The sequence below is a fragment of the Prunus avium genome, chromosome 6, assembly GCF_965620075.1.
Source record: "Prunus avium chromosome 6, drPruAviu1.hap1.1, whole genome shotgun sequence".
Classification (NCBI taxonomy): domain Eukaryota; kingdom Viridiplantae; phylum Streptophyta; class Magnoliopsida; order Rosales; family Rosaceae; genus Prunus; species Prunus avium.
Window position 1 is genome coordinate 3,483,015 of NC_142289.1, and position 18,806 is coordinate 3,501,820.

At 39.4% G+C, this 18,806-nt stretch overlaps 3 protein-coding genes across 8 annotated transcripts; 1 reads left to right on the forward strand and 2 right to left on the reverse strand.

The window, feature by feature from the left end:
• Positions 1-49: 49 nt before the first annotated feature.
• LOC110770592 (RNA polymerase II subunit B1 CTD phosphatase RPAP2-like protein) lies at positions 50-3,822 on the reverse strand. The gene is made up of 6 exons (XM_021974762.2): positions 3,044-3,822; positions 2,109-2,864; positions 1,821-2,005; positions 1,457-1,720; positions 880-1,038; positions 50-576 (listed from the first exon to the last, which is right to left on the reverse strand). The coding sequence occupies exons 1-6, from the start codon at positions 3,708-3,710 to the stop codon at positions 472-474; spliced, it is 2,136 nt and encodes a 711-aa protein (XP_021830454.2). The 5' UTR covers positions 3,711-3,822; the 3' UTR covers positions 50-471.
• A 1,886-nt stretch (positions 3,823-5,708) lies between these two features.
• On the reverse strand, positions 5,709-13,185 carry ERMO2 (Sec23/Sec24 protein transport family protein). 4 transcript variants are annotated; one of them, XM_021974702.2, is made up of 14 exons: positions 13,035-13,185; positions 10,886-12,064; positions 10,664-10,802; positions 9,989-10,179; positions 9,328-9,435; positions 9,025-9,228; positions 8,601-8,832; positions 8,150-8,299; positions 7,886-8,042; positions 7,443-7,570; positions 7,037-7,359; positions 6,769-6,957; positions 6,317-6,557; positions 5,709-6,219 (listed from the first exon to the last, which is right to left on the reverse strand). In XM_021974702.2, the coding sequence occupies exons 2-13, from the start codon at positions 12,005-12,007 to the stop codon at positions 6,324-6,326; spliced, it is 3,177 nt and encodes a 1,058-aa protein (XP_021830394.1). In that variant the 5' UTR covers positions 12,008-12,064; positions 13,035-13,185; the 3' UTR covers positions 5,709-6,219; positions 6,317-6,323. The 4 variants fall into 4 exon arrangements, with proteins under 4 accessions (XP_021830394.1, XP_021830393.1, XP_021830395.1 ...); XM_021974701.2 differs by having other exon boundaries at positions 10,886-12,070; positions 13,035-13,147; XM_021974703.2 differs by having other exon boundaries at positions 10,886-12,067; positions 13,035-13,120.
• A 697-nt stretch (positions 13,186-13,882) lies between these two features.
• LOC110770590 (FACT complex subunit SPT16) lies at positions 13,883-18,410 on the forward strand. 3 transcript variants are annotated; one of them, XM_021974760.2, is made up of 3 exons: positions 13,883-13,910; positions 14,444-17,728; positions 18,061-18,410. In XM_021974760.2, the coding sequence occupies exons 2-3, from the start codon at positions 14,514-14,516 to the stop codon at positions 18,062-18,064; spliced, it is 3,219 nt and encodes a 1,072-aa protein (XP_021830452.1). In that variant the 5' UTR covers positions 13,883-13,910; positions 14,444-14,513; the 3' UTR covers positions 18,065-18,410. The 3 variants fall into 3 exon arrangements, with proteins under 3 accessions (XP_021830452.1, XP_088110203.1, XP_021830451.1); XM_088254077.1 differs by lacking the exon at positions 18,061-18,410 and having other exon boundaries at positions 14,444-17,997; XM_021974759.2 differs by lacking the exon at positions 18,061-18,410 and having other exon boundaries at positions 13,886-13,910; positions 14,428-17,997.
• Positions 18,411-18,806: the final 396 nt, after the last annotated feature.

Here is an 18,806-nt window from a genome sequence, read left to right on the forward strand (position 1 = left end):
AAAATCCAACATGCGAATATGCCACAACACCTTTTGCCGCTAAAAGAAGAGGCCTAACCTTGAGCAGATCTCATGAATTGATAACCACTCATAATAACAACCAAAATTTCCAACTTTCAGACCAACAACGTGTCTGAATCTGAAACAAAGACACTAATTCGATGCCTAATAGTCAAACTTAATGAACAAATCAAGACTAATAAGATTGTGGCTAGCTCAAAGTCGTGCTCTCATATTAACTCCTTATCCTAATCCTTCAACAATTTGACCCACAATAATGACACATTTAAATACTTCCGTATGTGAAAATCTCTCAGTTTTATACATTTTTTTGTTCCTTTAAATATTTCGGAAAACATGTACAAAGCTTCAGACTTCAAGTCTTTCTTCCGGCTGCAAGCGTCAGCGACGGCTTTAGGCCTCATATATGGCATGTAGGCTGACACCGTTTGAAGTCAATGTTCCTTGGCATTAGGCACCACTCTGAGCTGAGAATTGGGGTGCTCGGCCAAGGGGTATTATGAGATCCTTCATAAGCTCGTACTGTTCTGCACTTATCTGGGTGTTCTCCAGCACCTATTGAGCCAATACCAAAATCGCAAGTACAGCTTAAGGTATTTGTTTAAAAAAGCCCGACTATCCGGTATATAAAATTCAAAATCCGAAATTTAGTATGTTAATTACTGGACAACATGATCATCGGCATTAACATCATTATTAATTTATACATGATCATCGGCATTAACATCATTATTAATTTATCATTAGTCTATGCATCCTTACATTTAGCCGATAAGAAAATCTAAGACAGCTTACCTCCATCTTATTCTCATTGTAAACAAACAAGTTAATGAGAAAGAAAAGAGTGTTCTGCCTCACCTTGTGAAACAGCATCCTTCTATTTGTCATGTGAGGAGTGAGTGCAGGGATCCTACAAACAGAGAGACCCTCAAGGAAAAGAAGAACAATCACTTGCCACTGTTTCATTCTGAATGCTGGTATCGCATCAATAAAGGACATTGTATTCAACATGCGGCCCTGTACAGAAACCTCTCAGTGACAGCTTCCAAACAATAAATAATTCAATTAAATAGGTTCATAACAGAATCATGATACTAAACAATGAATTGTGTTTATACAAAATTAAAAATAAGTTATCATAATCATGTCACACTGAAATCACAGGTGTGAAAACAACCAACATGGTAATCATTATGCACATACCAATGCGTTAGATAACCCTGGTTTATCTCACATCAAGAGCCACTGTAAATAAGGGAAAGCATGATACTAACATATATTTTCAATTGCGGGTTATAAAAAGGATGCTACTAGAATTCTATACAACAGATCAGCATCTTTTATATTTGACTAGAAGGGGAAAACTAATGAAGGTCCGTTCATATGATATTTCATCACAATTGAAACAAAACACAAAAAGATTCAAAATCAATACCATTCCTTGCTCTAAACTAGATATTGGTGTTGGAAGCCTGAGTTCGGAAACAACTCCTGGTAGAGCCCGAGCAAAAGATTCGTCCAGAGTTTTCTTGATTTCAGAAGAGCGACCACCAGCCAAGACAATCTTAGGAGGATATTCTCTCCCATTAACTGAGAGAAATTCTTCATGAAAACTTTCATCCCTCCCGTATATATACGCTAATGTAGAAGATGTTATCCATGTAAAGAGTGAATTCCACATTGTTGCAAAAGGTGATAACTGAAATATATGAAAGGTTGCATATTATCAGAGAAATAGCCTGACAATGATATTAAATCAACCCACCCCCCTCTAGAAGTAAAAAGAAATGCACTCTTACGGTTAAGCTGAAACCCTCTGGTGGAGCATCAAACCATGAATCCTCAGGGTCAAACAAATCCGAACATGGAATTCCAGGCTTTCTTGGCCACAGAGGAGCTTGTTCTGGTTCAAGCATATCAACATCCTCAGTAGGCTCTTCTTCATCCACACCATCTGGCAATATAATAATTCCAGCTCCCGAAACTGATATTTGAAAGGACACATAGAAAGAAACACTATTACATATCAAATTCAACAAGTGTAATTTATTACCTATTAAATACACTTAAACCATACAATGACATACCAGCACCACTGACATCAGATTCTCCAGATGCAACAGCTTCTGCTGCCTGGCTCAATGCCATGGCACAGGCTTCTGCTGATTCCAAAATCTCATTTCCTTGCAAGTCCAAACTCCCTAAAACATCAGCATCTTGCACTTCTCTAACCTCACAAATATTTTTACTCTTCGTGCTATCAATCTTCTCATCAAACCAGGTATTAGAGCAACCAACTTTATTTTCCACTGAAGGTTTGTGCATACTGCTAAATGCATCAGAGTATTCCATTATCTGTTCCATCTCTCTCACCTCACAAAGGTTTCTGCTCCCAGTGCTATCAATCGTCTCGTCAGCCCAAGTAACAGAACGATTAAGTTTCTTTGTCCCTGAAGGTTTAAGAGAGGATCTTAGCAAGGCCTCACTTGATTGCTCAGCCTTCTCAACAATGAACTCCTCTTTTTCTTCTTTACTGCTTCCATTCAAAACAGCTTGTGAAGCATCCGAGGTCGAAGGCACCTCTCGAATGCAAACATCATCTTTCTTGACATTCTTATTTTTCCCCCCTTTTGATTGTCTGGATTTCTTTACAGAATCATTCTTGTTAAGACCAACTTTTCCATTTGATTCTTTAAACTTGGTTTCAAAATCAGGCTCTCCTACACTTGTCGGGATTTTTGACACACTATATTCATCACTAGTGATTATAGTACTCTTGAAATCCATCTCATTAAAAATTATAGCCATCCCACTGCTCATCTTCGCATCTTTACCTTTGGACCCTACAATATAACATTCCTGAATCACTTTAACAACATTAACAGAAAACAACAACCCCAAAACAGTCGAATTCTAGCAACCTGAGCAAGCACTAGATTAGACTCTTCAACATACATACAATTCAATTTGATGAAGTTCACAAAAACAATAGACCCCATATAAAGATTTCAAGCCCACATACCTTCTTTGTTCTTTTTGGAACCCAATGGCTTGGATATCCTCTCTTTCTGTGGAACATAGCCTTCAATAGCATTAGATGGACCAACGGCGCCCAAATCCCCTATATGTGTTTCACTTTCACTCTTTTCTTCAATCTTCAACCTAGAAATCCCCAAGTCCCCAATACCCGTTTCAACCTTCTCTTCAATCTTCAACTTAGAAATCCCCAAATCCCCAATCTCCCCAAAACCCACTTTACTTTTATCAAAACCTACATCCCCAAAAGCCGTCAAGATCCTTTCAACCTTGCCAAAATCCAAGACATCGCACCTCTCCTCGCTCAAACTCTGAGCAAAAGCCTTACTTTCGATAACACAGCGTGAGGAGCAATACATGTAGGTCTCATGGAGGTCGTAGACCTTGTGCTCCTTGAGCGAAATGCGATAGTGACCCTTGCGGGGACGAGAAGATTCTGAAGGCAAGGCATTGGAGCAGAGAGGGTAGCCACAGAGGTTGGCTATGGTGCGCTCTGTGACGACGTCGTTGTAGTCGGAGCGAGAGATAATAGAGCCAGCCAAGTAAAGGTGGTCTTGGGTCTTGATGCCTTCGAGGAGAGCGAGTTGTAGCTTGTACACTGTGTCTTTCACTGAAATCCGTGGTTGCTGATGCTCTGGTTGGCTCTTTCCCATTCCACAGAGAAAGGGGCTTGCAGATAGTAATTAGGGTTTTCAGAGATTTGGGTTTAAGGTTTTGGAACTCTGAGGAATTTGAAGCTCTCTCCCACTCTCGTTTAGCCAATATTGTTCGAGTCCGCGATTTTTATACTGTTTGGTCAAACCAGGAGTGGTCAAACCGCGGGCATTATTTGGATAAAAAAATTAAAAATTATCCAAACCTCTTTTTTATCATGGTAAACTAAATTTATTGATGGTGTATTGATGGACATCTAACATTATTAGGCCCAATTGTCCAGGACAGTGACTCAATTTTTTTCCAATTGGCTTCATTTGCCCCAAATTTGAACTTGTATATAAAAAATTAATTTAAAAAATAGTTTAGCATCATTCATTACTCAGTTATTGGGGCAAAATAATTTCGATTTACATATCCAATATCCACACTAGGGTTTCATAGTATTATAACATAAATAAATTCTCCTGAAAAAAATATCGAAACCTACCTTATTTTTCCTCTCTACTTTCTTTTCCCTACTTCTTGATAAAGACAACTTCGGCATCCGAAGCTTTTGATATTCTTGCAGGAGAATGGTGGTATAATAGATTTGGATTAAAAATAAGAGATATTTAGTCATATACCCATTCTTAGCACTAATAATATAGATAAACCCTACACCATTTAATTTCTATAACCAAACCCTAAAAAAACCCAAAATATGATAGCTGGGCCTATTGAGTGTTTTGGGTTTTTTCATAAGATTTTGGGGTTGGGTTTGTTTTAAGAAATCAATGATAGTTTTGTAATTTAAAAGTGTTTGTACCATATCTGACCCTCCACTCGTACAACGACACGTGGATCTTATAAACTCGCCCAAGTACCCAAGGCCTCGGACAATCGGCATCGGCCACCGATGACATTGTCTCAAAGCTGCGAACAGCCATTACGAGCCCAACTCGTCTACAATCGGCATCCCCTACCGATTGTAGAGAATCAGCCTCGAAGTATCCGCCCAAAATATATAAGGACTCGTGTCGACCTCAGGAGGCCCTCCCACGAGTCCCACATCGAAAATGAGCACTAAGAGCATACTAAATGCCCTCTATAAATACACCCCTTCACCACAGTACAGGGGTAAGACTTTTCAGCTTGACTTTTATACTTCTATATGGTCAACAGCAAGAGCTCTTAAAACAACAATCTTACTTAAGCATCGGAGGGTCTTAGGCTGGTTCCACACCGGTTCCATAGACCTTACAAGTCTCGACTTCTTTCTATTCAGGATCAGCATCCAAGGACAGGAAGAATCGGCATCCAATATTCAATCGATCTCTCGATCGTCCATCCCATTTGTAAGTTGCACTCATCTCTATCCGTTCAGATTTAGCGCCAACAAAAAGAAATTAAAGTCTTTTTGTTATGATATAAATGGGTTTTAGGTGTGTTTCTAAAGTCCATTTCATATAGGGTATTTTTATAATTTAGGCTCTTATATTGGGTATAATAATGAATCTCCCTAAAAACCAAAAAAGAAACAATCTTGCTGACAATTATTTATTTGGTCAAAAGAGTCCTCTTAATATTATGTTCCAGCCGAAGGGGGGGTGTTAATTGAATTGGCTCAAGTCTTTGGTGTGCTTTCAAGTGATCTTGAGGGGCGGGGTATGAAGAGGTGGGGTGTTAGTTGAATTGGCTCAAGTCTTTGGGGTATGCTTTCAAGTGATACAGGATGTGTGAAGTTTTCCCCATCTTCCTAACTGTCGCCAAATAAAGAAGATATTGGTACATAATAGAAAGTAATTAGGTTGGAATTAAATATTTTATATACAAATTTATAGGTTAAAGTTTTGGTGTATATAAACTATAAATTTAACGATCCTTTCTTTGGAGAAGAAACAAAGGGAAAAATAAGATATTACCAATTTTTTTCTTTTGAAGCATCAACATTCTTGAAATGGTGGTTTGGGATTCATTTTTATCATATAATGTAGAAAATTTAGTGGATAGAAAAAGAGAAAAAACCTTCTAAGTATTACGATTAAAATGTTAAATATATCTCAACAAAATCCAACATCTGACCAGGAAAAGGAAACAAAAAAACAAAAAAATCCAACGTGTTTTGTAAGCACGGTGCACTTATCACACCACCTCTGTCCTCTGGCTAAAACAATCACAGACTGGAGGGGGAAAAATATGGAATTATAACAAAGCAGAGAAATTGCTAACAACAAAGTAAAGAAAATGATCTCACATACAAAAATTTAATGTGTTTCTTCCCAACATGAAGACGGCAAGATAAAGATTATATGACTACTAAAGTACATCTCCTTTGATGATTGCATCCTGCGATGAAGTAACGAATTGTCCAAAAATCTTGCATGGTAACCACCCATTTCTTCAACTCAACCAGCCTCTCACTCTAGGGCAGGGGATGATCCCATGGGTAAATTCAAATTATTCACCATATTGAACAAAGGCTCCACTACTTTACAGATGAGGCATGCAATTAGCTTAATAAATATCCTGCAACATCGAAATCAGTTTCGTTTAGCAGTTCCGATCATTTTCTTCGAACCTCCAATCATCAAATAAATGCGAAAATTTAATGGGAGAACATTACCTCTATACTACGGATTTTGCTGGACTTGTCGGTGTACTTGAATTATCCAATCAACATAACCATTGGTTCCCCCCATCTGGTCCTCAACCAGATTGGCAAGTACAAGATGACCTTCTCGGGGCTGCTCACCTTGTCTTACAAGATGGCACAGCTGATAATAAGAAGCATCACTTTCTCTAAATTTCTTAAGTATCCTCATTAACTTCTTCGACATTTCATTATCGCGCTCATGAAGGGTAACCTGATCGCAGCCAAAAAATATTAAAATGGAAGATCTATTATATAAATTTAAACATCCATCAAAAGTTGACAAACAGGACTACGCAGAAAGTAATGATGCATGTTTGCACATGGGGGTGAAAGATAATCATACTCTTTGCCACGCCACCCCTCCTTTTGGACCTCCCATAATACTTTCTTTTTTAAACTGTCTTTAAGGGAATTTGACATACCTTTGATAACTCCGCTGCAAAGTCGGTCCCAAGTAAATTCTTAGCTATATCAGGTGGAAGAACTCTACCAAACCATAGAACATAGCGAAACCCATCATCAAATATGTAAAGGCCTCTGGAATCTAAGCTCTCAGCAACTAGTGGTAACCTATTCTCTATGCTTTTGAAGTCATCAGCCTCAGCATATGCCTGCAAATACAAGGAGCAGAAACAAATTTAACGATTGATAAATGACATCACTCAACTTAAGTTAATGGAATCTTATTACCTTCAAAAGATACTCATCGAGCCGTATCAGACTAGGATATAGGAGCTTCAACAGTTTTTTAACTGGTAGAGTCATCATTGTGTGGCCCGCTGCACAACGTTCATCAAGTGACACGTCTGCATACCCTCCACGAAGAGGTGCTGATTTACAAAGTGCTAATCCATACAAAGGCAAGAACTTCAGAGATTCTGGGTATATCATCTTCCCTCCCAAGCGGTGTTGTACAGCATAGAGATTTCGAAATTCTTTAAGGGCTTTGACAATTCTTAGCTGCAAAGAGTTCCGAGCATCTTCCAACTTATGGGACAAAGTTTTTTCAATTGCTGCACATTATTTCTGAAGAACTTGAGAAAATCGAGATTCACAATATATACAACACCACTAGAATAGAGTTTCAGTTACCTACCTAGCCTGGAAAGCAAGGTGACAATGGCACCTGTATCAGCCTGTCGGTACATCTCTCCCAGATCTGTAACCACCGGTGCTGCAGCTGTATGTACTCTAATACGCCTTTCTCCACAGGAAGCAGTGTATCTTTAAAATGTTAAAGACACTTCACAAATTGATAACCTTCACAATACCATTGTGGAATTGCCCCCAAAGAAACTTAAACTAGGCAGTCATATATCCAGATCGAGTATAATGAATGAAACAACCTCAAAAAAAGTACTTCGGTTCAGAAGAAAAATATCAGAAGGGAATGATTTTATAATGGAAATTTAAAGAGATACCAATAGTCATAACAAAAGTAGCATGCACAACTGACATTGACAGCATGATATGTGAACAATCAAAAGATAAACAAGCACCATACAGGCATGTCTACGTATAGTTAAAACTGAAGGATACAGCAAAGCAACTTGGAAATATACTGTCTGAATAGTTAGTAACGTCTCTTCAAGAGATAACTGCATCGCAAATGCTTTATCACAATCTACAGCTGGAAGTGCTAGTAAGTCGGTGGACCTTAGCATAAAGTTCCCATGATAAGATGTAAAGCGGACTCCTAAAAGTATAAACAAGTAACAAAACATTAGCATATTGTCCAACAGGCATATAACATATGTATGTGAGCCCAATTGGGGTTGTTCTGGAGAATCATTAATAGCAGACCTTTTCCACATCTTATGCGCATGACTGCTTCCCAGGCAGTTTCCCTAGTAAGGTCTCTGGCTAACTCATGTCTCAACTTCTCTCCATGAATTGTGGATTGAAAATTTGGGTAATAATACACCTGACCCCCGGTATATTTGGCCAGAGTACCTACATTTGGAAGACCAATAGCAGTTATATAGTATGCACTCATGACTGAACTTTTTCTGCATAGCACAAGAAGATCATGGGAGAGCATACATTAAACACAATAAGCATCACACCCTGGTATGGGCCTAGCATTAGCTGCTGGATAAAGTTTCAAATATGCAAATTCAGATTCTTTCTTCAAAAATATTAACTTTGATGAAAGCCAGGATCTTCTACTGATATTCCTCCAACTTCTAACGTCATCTTGATTGTTGGTTCTATGATAGTGAAAACAGAATAAGATAAAATCGCCAATACGTACCTAATGAGGCTATATCAGTGTACTTGTCACTGAAGGCATATACATCTACCCCTATCTGGAACTTGGTAAATTCTGCAGCCATCTGCTTGTAGAAAGGATCCTCTGGTAATCTCAGAGGATGCTCTTTATCAGTTCCATAGACACGAAGATCATCTCCACGCAACTTCAAGCGGCCAACACCAAGAGATGGCAGTGTATTCTGAAAAATTAACAATTTCCCCCCAAGTTGGCTCTGCACAAACACACACATGTGCAGAAGTTAATGCAGAGTAAATGAACAACCAAACTCTTAGAAATGCATAAAGAAGTAACTTAATAGAAAATTACTCGAGAAATACAAAAATTAACACACTACTCTATAATTGATTGCATATTTTAGCCAAAGGCAAAGTTCAAAATGGCACGTGTGAGAAAGCTAACAGACCATAAGCATAAGTGAGGCTTTCAGAGCTGGGCCAAAAGCAGACTCCATATTAACGTTGTCTTGAAACATGGACGGCAAGCTATCAAGGAAAGTCTCCACAACACTTCTTGATTCAGATAAATTGACAAGAAGATCATCTGGCAATGGAACAAATACGTCATCCAGATCTGAGACCACCATCATTTGAGGCTGAGTCAGAGAAGACTGCATGCGAAACCCACAGGAACTCAGCAGATACGTTGGGAGTTGGATGAAACAGGAAATAATACGCTATGACAATAGGCAGTAACAGAAAGCACATACCTTCATATTATAAAAATGTATTGTGCTGTCAAAAGTTGCAAACCCAATTTGTGTTCTGGGGTAGCCAGGGAGCTCATCCAAACATGACCGTATAGTTTGGGCCACAACCTGCAAAGAGGTAATCAATAAATTTCAACAATTCCAACAGAGAGGTAGACTGGCCTTGAGTAGTAATTAATCAAAGAGATAATAAAAATACCATAAATGGAAAGACACAGAACCGGCCATTGGGATTCATACTGTGAAAGTCCTTACATGAAATACTTATAAACAAGAGAATTTCAGTAACTCGATCACTCAAGACTTGAGTACTAGTTGCATGCAAACCCTATTCTATCAGTGTCATGTAAGAAAACACGCCCAAAGCTAGGCATCTGAACCAGCCTACTTTATAAAATAAAACCAGACAACATAAAATATATGATATTGTTTGTTAACAAGTATGCCGTTTCTTCCTAATCTCAACCAAAACACCTGTGGCATTATACTCTCAGGGGCAACCAAGAACAAAATACACAAGCAATACTGGATATCTATGAACCAGACCAGAGACAATAGCCCCCAAGGTTCTTTAGTTGTATATTAGTAATATTTCATAAAACAAACAGCTTGTCATAATGCGAAGTTGTGTTTAAGTAAAAGCATTAGAAAAAGTGTATACCTCAATCATACCACTTCTGACTGCTGATATGGAAACATCAATGAGGAAAAAATACAGCGGCGGCATAGGAGGCCGCACCATATATTCAGTTGGAGCAACAAATTCCACGCTACCCTGTGTAAGCTCGGGTCGCTGATCCAAATCAATTCTTCTGCCAGTGGCATCCAAATGAGCAAAGTAATCACCAGGAACTGAAGAAGAAAGTAAATACAATTATGATAGTTATTTCCAAAAACCAAACAGCTCAACACAGTGATTAAATTTAGTAAACAAAAACAAGCAGTATCCAGCAAGAAAACTTGACCCTGCATTCAGGTAGACCGTCTTTAACAAAAATACACCAAAGCTGTTGTCCATTCATCATGATGAATGGACAACAGTTTTGGTGAATGAATATAATAACTTTATTTTGGACTACAGAGCAAGCAGAAGTATTCCATACATATGTTGCAGGATACATTGCACAAATACCTATTTAGGTAAGTACAATGGACAACAACGAGTAAAATGGAAGGCAAACTCAGCTGCTTAATGTTACCCCACATAGGAATGCAAGAAGTTGATCTTAGATGCATATTGTGTCAACATTTCATCCTTCCACAGATGGTACATTTGTTTACAAAAAATAAGTTTAATTTATTCTTTGAGGGAAAGAAGAAGAGCTAGTCCATTTACCATCATTAAGTAAAGCACAGATGTTGCAACGCCACTTTCTTCCAGCATCTGTAAATGTTACATACGGATTCACATATGTCCGACATCTTCTACAGCGAATAATCCCGGCAGAACCGAAATTAACAATTGGAACTTCCTCCTAAGGAGAGAACAAGAAACAAAATAATTACAGTGAGTCCAATTTTAAGCAATTTTGATCATTCTGGGTATAGATGCACTAACCCCATCAGGTGGTTCAGCAAGTGGGCAAACAACCGCTCCCAAAGGTAAATGCCACCTTGAAGACAAAGACTGAGAACTTGGTATTGCACCGGTTGTAAGCCGTAGAAATCTAGGATGGCAATTCATGGGGTACATCTGAGCAAGTGATTTTGGCTCCACATCACCACTCAAAGGCCTCGGCATAGCTTTAGGGTCAAGTCCAGGTTCAATTGTTCCGGGAACAGACCCAATAGATAGTGAGCTGAAGTCTTCCGTCAAGGCTTGGACAGCACCAAGGGGAGGTCCGGAGCCAGGATGTTGCATGTGGTCTCTTGACTGGTAACCTAGTGGAGCTGCACCTGGAGTAGGTGGAGCATAACCTCCTTGGTGAGCAGCAAAAGGGGAAGATACTGCTGGTGGAGCAGCTGCATAGTTTCCTTGATGAGTAAGAAATGGAGACTGGATGGGTGAGGCTTGTGGATCTGCACTAGACTGCTTACGGGCAAATCCAGGAAAAGATGCTTGAACATTTGGTGGGAGAGCTGGGAATGACGAATCTGATTGAGACTGAAAAACATTCACACTTGGTGGTGCAGAATTTATGTTTTGAGGTGGAGCTCCCATTGGCACAGAAGGTATCTGCTGCTGCGGTCGTTGAAATGGTGCTTGACCTGCAGGAGGTTGAAATGGCAGTTGGCCTACAGGTGGACCACGTGGAGGGGGTGCTTGCGCTGTTAAAGGATATTGTGGGTTTGGGAAACGGGAGAAAGGTCCAACAGTCGGTGGGATGCTTGATGTTGGCGGAGGAGGCACAGATGGATCATTATACCTAGCTGGCGGGGTAGGCCTAAAAGGAGAGGTTTGTGGTCCAACTGCAGACCCAGATGATGAGAAAGGCGCATTAGTGTGTGGAGCAACTGGTGGAGTAGAACTAAATGTGGGGGCATCTGATCCAACCACTGGCCCAGATGATGAAAATGGCGTCTGTTGAGTTACATGTGGAGGAGGTCTAAAACCAAAGGCCTCCTGTCCAACCACGGGACCTGAAGATGAAAAAGGCATCATAGTCTGAGGAGCAGCAGCAAAAGGTGCAGTGGCAGGTCTTGTAGTAAAATTCGGACGACCAGGATTTTCAGTCCCCATAACTTTCGTTACAATCACCTGCTATTTCAGTAGTAGCAATGCTCTCATGACCTATACCTGCTACTACATGCAAGAGAAGAGGTTTGATATACCATCCAAGTAGGATTAAAAGTACTCACAGCATTGGGGTATGGAAACATATAAACAAAAAGAGAAGGACATTCAAATTTTTATTTTTTTAATGGAGAGCAAAACAATGGTGAGTGGGATCCATGCATCACAAAGAAGTACCAATGGAATAAGCAAATAATGTATTTGAGAATAGATCAAGACTCTCTATGTCAACACTAAAGCTAGTCTAGTCTCAGAAAATTCGTAAAGGAGCCCAAGAAAGAATGTCGTCTTGAATTCATAATCTTACATTCCTAATATTTGACTAGGCCCAAGCACCATCAACATTTCCTTTAAGATTCTACTGACAAAGATCAGTAACCACCCAATTCTAAGTCTTAACCCCTAAGGCCTCACATGATCACAGCATAAACAATGCATGATGGATCATGAGACACTGTTAGTAATTACCCTATAACCAATTATGAAAACCAAACAGGCACCAATGCGTAATCAATCAAGCTCACACCAAAATATTAACATTATGATTTCTAATACTAGGAATCATAATCCCATAATCCTAAAAACTGAAATTACAACAAAAGACGCGTAATTGAACATGCAATACATACACAAAGTTGCAGATCTTAATCATCAACAATCGAAATAAGCACTATTCAAACCCCAAATTTTTAGAAATTATCTATGTGGATCAGAGAGGATAAGAAAACGCACATGAAAAATAGAGCCAAATTTGTGCAGTATATGGAAATCGTACGTAAAACCCAAAGGAAATACGAAAGTGAAAGAGACCCAACTGGGATTGGTAGTTGAATCTCAGAATTTTGCAAATACTCACAGCAGGAAAAAGTGAATTCTATTGATGCACCAACAAGAGGGACTCGTTGGGTTGAATTAATCGTAGAGGCACAGCGAGATTCAGAGAGAGAGAGAGAGAGAGGAAGAGGAAGCTTACCTTTGCTAGAGAGAGAAACAGAGAGTCTAGAGAGAGATTGACAATCAAAGAGAGACGAGAGAGAGAGAGTGACTGGGGTAATATTTTTCGTCGACCTCAACGACGTCGTCCTCTTCTCGAATGATTTAGTATTCAAATTTGGGCTGGGCCGAATCGGATCTTTACTATTAAGGCCGAAAGTTGTTGGGTTGGGACAGTCTTCCTTTTCTTTTTCTTTTCTTCTTTTTTTTTTTACTTTTTAAATCATTACTATAAGTATTGCAATTTTTTAATTTTTCCTTTTATTTTTGGCAAACGACTATGTAAGTATTGCTGAGGTTGGCAAAAAAAAATTGTAAGTATTGCTGAGGTGGCAATTATTTTGTCCAGCTCAAAATATAAATAGAAAGTAAAAATCAGGTCAAGTGGCTTCCTTTACTTGATAGCTCCATCTTCATCCGTCTCTCTGTTTCTATCTCTCAATTATTATTAGTTTCTTTCTCAATCTTCTTAATCTTCACCAGATTGATCCTCTTAAAACCTCTCATTTCGATCCAAATTTGTCCTGCGGATATTCACAAATCAGCTTTACTTTTCTATTTTGGAATCAGTTTCAGAGACCAAATTGACAGAGAAATGCTCCATTGAATTCTTCGCCAGAAGCTGGTAAAGTTTAAATTTCAATCAATTTATTCAACTGGGTTGTGCTTTTTTCTTTCAAAGTTCGAAAATTTATTGACCAAGAGCCTGGCTTTAGCTTCATCAATCCCATTATTGTGTTTGAAATTCTGCATCGAAAGCTAGTCAATGTGGAATTCAATCAGTTTCTGCACACGGATCTTGTTGGGTTTTTTCAGATTCTGAAATTTTGAGCCAATTTGTTCGATCTCTCGTAAAGTAAGTGCTTCAAGGAAATTTAATTATTATTTCAATGCTTTTATTTATTGGGTTTTGATGATTAGAAGTTGATTCATATTGATCTTGTTGACTGCTGCAGATAGGGATACTCTGTTTTTGTGTATCTGATACTCTGTTTTATTCCTGAGAGTTGGTAGAAAACAAATCTAAGCATAATTTTTTTTATCTCTAGGTGATGCCCATAAGTGTAATCTTGAATGTCAATATTAACTGCTGTTTAGGACAAAGAAAATATCTAAGTTTTATAAGTTTTAGAAGATATGAAAAGGGTGGTAAATAATGTATTATTTCTGATTGCTCTTTGAGCTTAAATTTCAATAGAGATTATAAATTTTGATGCTAAGTTTCGTAGAGTGAGTAATATTTAAATTTTACCCCACTCACGATGTTGTGTACCATTTGTACTATTTGATACTATATGGCACAAAGCTAAATCAAGCAAAGTTTTCAGTCAACTTTTCACTATATGGAGAGCGCAGCACGAACTGATAAACAGTTGTTATTTCTCACAGTTCATGCTGATCAGCATACTCAACTAGCTGAATTTCCAAAATCCTACTATCCATATCTGAAGTTTCTTCAATGGCTGATCATCGAAAAGGTAACGTCAAACCTGCAAATGGGAAGGCATCAGGAACCACCACAGGGAACACCAATTCATATGCCATTGATCTCAATAACTTCAGCAAGCGGTTAAAGCTGTTATATTCACATTGGCGTGAACATAAAAGTGATTTATGGGGTGAATCTGATGCACTTGCCATAGCGACTCCTCCAACTTCTGAGGATCTGCGGTACCTGAAATCCTCAGCACTGAATATCTGGTTGCTCGGTTATGAGTTCCCAGAGACTATTATGGTTTTCACAAAGAAGCAGATCCATCTTTTGTGTAGCCAAAAAAAGGCCTCTCTTCTTGATGTTGTGATAAAGCCTGCAAAAGAGGCTGTTGGTGTTGAAGTTGTTATGCATGTGAAACTCAAAAGCCAGGATGGAACTGGACTAATGGATAGCATATTTCGAGCTGTAAATGCCCAATCGAGCTCTGATGCTCCTGTTGTTGGACACATAGCTAGAGAGGCCCCTGAAGGGAAGCTTTTGGAGACTTGGACTGAGAAGTTGAAGAATGCTAATTTTGAGTTAAGTGATGTGACTAATGGGTTCTCAGACTTGTTTGCTGTCAAAGACCAGATTGAGCTCACAAATGTGAAGAAAGCTGCATTTTTGACTTCATCAGTGATGAGGAGTTTTGTGGTACCCAAGCTCGAGAAGGTCATTGATGAGGAAAAGAAAGTTTCCCATTCTTCATTGATGGATGACACGGAAAAGGCCATATTGGAACCTGCAAGAATTAAGGTGAAGTTGAAGGCAGAGAATGTAGATATTTGTTATCCTCCAATTTTTCAAAGTGGAGGAGAATTTGATCTGAAGCCCAGTGCTTCAAGCAACGATGAGAACCTTTGTTATGACTCTACTAGTGTGATTATATGTGCTGTTGGATCACGGTACAACAGCTACTGCTCAAATGTTGCTCGAACCTTTCTGATTGATGCAAATTCTACGCAGAGCAAGGCTTATGAGGTTCTTCTCAAAGCTCAAGAAGCTGCAATTAGTAATTTAAAATCTGGGAATAAGTTAAGTGCTGCATACCAAGCTGCACTCTCAGTAGTTGGAAAGGATGCTCCAGAGCTTGCTGCAAACTTGACTAAAACTGCCGGAACTGGAATTGGCCTTGAGTTTCGTGAGTCAGGGCTTAATCTTAATGCCAAGAATGATCGAATTTTGAGGCCGGGCATGGTTTTCAATGTTTCTCTTGGTTTTCAAAACTTGCAGGCACAGACAAAAGACCCGAAGACCTCACTCTTATTAGCAGATACAGTTATTGTTGGTAAAGAGACCCCAGAAGTATTGACTCATTCAAGCTCTAAAGCTGTAAAGGATGTGGCATACTCATTCAATGACGATGATGATGAAGTAGAAGAGCGGGCGAAACCTAAAGCCGAAAGTAAAGGTGCTGGGAGGAGTGCCATGAGTAAGGCCACACTTAGGTCAGACAACCATGAAATGTCAAAAGAAGAGCTACGTAGGCAGCACCAAGCTGAACTTGCCCGCCAAAAGAATGAAGAAACTGCTAGGAGGCTTGCGGGTGGGGGTTCTGCATCAATGGATAGTCGTGGTGCTGGGAAGACAATTGGTGATCTGATCGCGTATAAGAATGTCAATGATTTTCCTCCTCCAAGAGAGTTGATGATTCAAGTTGACCAGAAGAATGAAGCCATCCTCTTGCCCATTTATGGAAACATGGTCCCTTTTCACGTAGCAACTGTGAAGAGTGTTTCCAGCCAGCAGGACAGTAACCGGAATTGCTACATCCGTATAATCTTTAATGTACCTGGCACCCCATTTAGTCCACATGATGCAAACTCCCTGAAGTTTCAAGGGTCAATTTATTTAAAGGAAGTTTCATTCCGTTCGAAGGATCCTAGGCATATAAGCGAAGTAGTACAGCTAATTAAAACCCTTCGCCGGCAGGTTGCCTCAAGGGAATCTGAAAGAGCTGAAAGGGCAACTTTAGTTACGCAAGAGAAGCTGCAAATTGCAGGAGCCAAATTCAAGCCAAAAAGATTGCCTGATCTATGGATTCGTCCTGTTTTTGGTGGTCGTGGAAGAAAGCTCACTGGATCTCTGGAAGCCCATGCAAATGGGTTCCGGTATTCTACTTCAAGGCCTGATGAACGTGTGGATGTTATGTTTAGCAACATCAAACATGCATTTTTCCAGCCAGCTGAGAAGGAAATGATTACCCTGCTGCACTTTCATCTTCACAATCATATTATGGTAGGAAACAAAAAGACTAAGGACGTGCAATTTTATGCGGAGGTGATGGATGTAGTTCAGACACTGGGAGGTGGAAAGAGGTCTGCATATGATCCTGATGAGATTGAGGAAGAGCAGCGTGAGAGAGAACGAAAGAACAAAATTAATATGGAGTTCCAGAACTTTGTGAACCGAGTAAATGATTCATGGGGGCAGCCCCCATTCAAATCGCTTGACCTTGAGTTTGATCAGCCCCTTAGAGAGCTTGGCTTCCATGGAGTACCTCATAAAGCCTCAGCTTTCATTGTCCCAACTTCGAGCTGTCTGGTTGAGCTGATAGAGACACCATTTGTGGTAATTACTCTAAGTGAGATTGAAATAGTAAACCTTGAGAGAGTTGGTCTTGGGCAAAAGAACTTTGATTTGACTATTGTTTTCAAGGACTTCAAGCGAGATGTATTTAGAATTGATTCCATTCCTTCAACATCACTAGATGGCATTAAGGAGTGGTTAGACACAACTGATCTCAAGTATTATGAGAGTAGGTTGAATCTTAACTGGCGTCCTATACTGAAAACCATCACTGACGACCCTGAGAAGTTCATAGAGGATGGTGGATGGGAATTCTTAAATATGGAAGTTAGTGATTCAGATTCCGACAATTCTCAAGAGTCTGACCATGGATATGTGCCTTCAGATATACAGTCAGATTCAGGTTCGGAGGATGAGGATGATGACAGCGAGTCATTGGTGGAGTCCGAGGATGATGGGGAAGAAGACTCGGTAGAAGACTCGGAAGAGGAAGAAGGAAAGACATGGGAAGAGTTGGAGAGGGAAGCAAGTTATGCAGACAGGGAAAAGGGGAATGACTCGGACAGCGAAGAGGAGAGGGCAAGAAGGAAGGTTAAGGCTTTTGGAAAGGCTCGGGCACCTCCTGACAAGAGAAATCTTGGTGGCAGCCTTCCCAAGAGGCCCAAATTTAGGTGACAGTTGTCTGTTTTAATCTTATGTTTCTTTAACTTATGCAGCAGCTTGAGCAACAGAATTAGATTTGAGTTGTATAACTCCAGTATTAGGGGTGTTCCATTAAGAGTAATGAGTTAACAAAAAGAAAAAAGTCAAAATGGGTTTTTTTTTGTCTCTGTTCCTTCTGCGTGTTAAAACAAACTTTTTTTTTTCTTGTAAGATGTTAGGAAAGAACAAAATTAAAGGGTTTTACATATATCCTTTTATCATACCTTTGTTTCACTCACTGATGTTGGTTGCTATATGATTCCTCTGGTGAATTTTGTTTTTGGTAATGTGATACTTGCAGGTGAAGATACGCCAAATGAGTAAACTTGGGTTTCTCTCAGTGGATCATTTATTTACAAGCAAAAAAGTTCCTGTCTTCAACATCATCTATTTAGTCCAGAAAAAGAACACACATGATCTATCTCAACTTGCACCGCTTTCGTTTGCTACTACTAGGAGGGGCTGGAGACTACCCAAAAGCCTTCATCTTCCTTCTCTCCCTCTCCGCCTCGCTGTCTGGCTTGTTCCCTTTCTCCCTGTCTGCATTGCTTGTTTCCTTCACCAACTCTTCCCGTGGCCTCCTCTGAATCCATGCTTCCAAATTCAAGAGTTGACATCATGATCAACATTAAAGATGATTCTGATAAAAAATTTCCCATTGTTGTCCTGTTGACTGGACTGGAAACTATTTCTTCTTATGGTGGCAACATGAAAAGGGATCATACTCCCATATTATGGGCAACAGAAGAGCTTCATTCTTCGGGTCAATACAAATCATCATCACAACTCTCTTTGAGTTGGAGGAGGGAGATCGTCATTTACAATTGTTGAATCCGTTAAAAGCCCTTCTCGCTGAAGTTAAATTCAATTAAAAGGAAATTGGTTAACCTATTAATCTGAAAAAAGAAAGGTGTATAATTAACTACTCCGTGTTTTTGGATCAACATAACAACTGTAAGCATTTCGGCAAACACGAGTTCTTTTTTACTTTTTGGCAAATCAAATACTTCCAACTGCTGAATTACGATAACAAAATGGGGCAATCGA